This window comes from Aptenodytes forsteri, unplaced genomic scaffold (genome assembly GCF_000699145.1).
Source record: "Aptenodytes forsteri isolate BGI_AS27 unplaced genomic scaffold, ASM69914v1 Scaffold118, whole genome shotgun sequence".
Classification (NCBI taxonomy): Eukaryota; Metazoa; Chordata; class Aves; order Sphenisciformes; family Spheniscidae; genus Aptenodytes; species Aptenodytes forsteri.
This window is the reverse complement of record NW_008795859.1, coordinates 182,678-183,547: the sequence shown is the minus strand read 5'-3', so window position 1 is coordinate 183,547 and position 870 is coordinate 182,678. Positions and strand designations below refer to the sequence as shown.

Sequence of the window (870 nt, the reverse complement as noted above, 5' to 3'; positions counted from 1 at the left end):
CCAACCTGCCCTCCAACCAGAGCATCATCTACCAGATCAATCAGCAGTGCCAGGCGCAGGGCGCACAGCCGGGCTGCCCGGCCGTCGTGGCTGCCAACCCCAGCCCGGCCAAGCACGGCGCCTTCCGGCGCCTCTACGTACGCCGGCGCCGTCCTGCCGGAGTGCCGCAAGGGCGCCGATCTGGCGCTGGGCTCCAACCCGGCCACGGCCCTGGGACCCAAGGCCGGCGTCTACCCTGAGGGCATGGACTACCTGGTCTGGCAGCAGAAGCAGCAACAGCAGCACCTGCGAATGTACAGCGGGGGCAGCAGCGGCGCGGGCCCTCAGCAAGTCCCCCGAGACATGTGCAGGCGCCTCGCGCCCCTACGCCCTGGGCGGCGCAGCCGAGAAGGTGAGCTCGTCCCCCTTGAACTGCATGCATGGCAATTTCTCGGTGGGGCATTACTTCGCCCCCCCCTGGAACAGCATCTTGGTGACCCCCAACAGCGACTGTTACAACCCGCCGGAGCTGGGGGCCGGGCCCCGCGAGCTGGGGGTGCCCCCGGCCGAGGGGCTGCCCAGCAAGACGCTCTGCAATACCTCCATCCTCAGCAGCAGCCTCCAGTCCCTGGAGTATCTCATCAACGACATCCACCCGCCCTGCATCAAGGAGCAGATGCTGGGCAAGGGCTACGAGACCGTGTCTGTGCCAAGGCTCTTGGACCACCAGCACGCCCACATCCGCCTGCCCGTCTACAGATAAGGAACCGATGCTGCTTTTCCCAAACCCAGGGCGAGGACTTTGGCACGAGCCGTGCTCCCCTCCGGCACCGCGCGGGTACTGGACCGTGGCAGCGAGGGCGGGGGGATGGGGAGGGGGACACGGTGTCG

General features: G+C 67.9%; 1 protein-coding gene across 1 annotated transcript in view; it reads left to right on the top strand.

Moving 5' to 3' along the window:
* The window catches only part of FAM222A (family with sequence similarity 222 member A), a 14,274-nt gene extending 13,510 nt beyond the window's left edge, over nucleotides 1-764 (top strand). The window contains 3 exon segments of the mRNA XM_019473283.1: nucleotides 54-118; nucleotides 120-320; nucleotides 322-764. Of these exon segments, the coding sequence (XP_019328828.1) occupies nucleotides 54-118; nucleotides 120-320; nucleotides 322-742 (687 nt within the window). The 3' untranslated portion in view covers nucleotides 743-764.
* The last annotated feature ends 106 nt before the right edge of the window (nucleotides 765-870 follow it).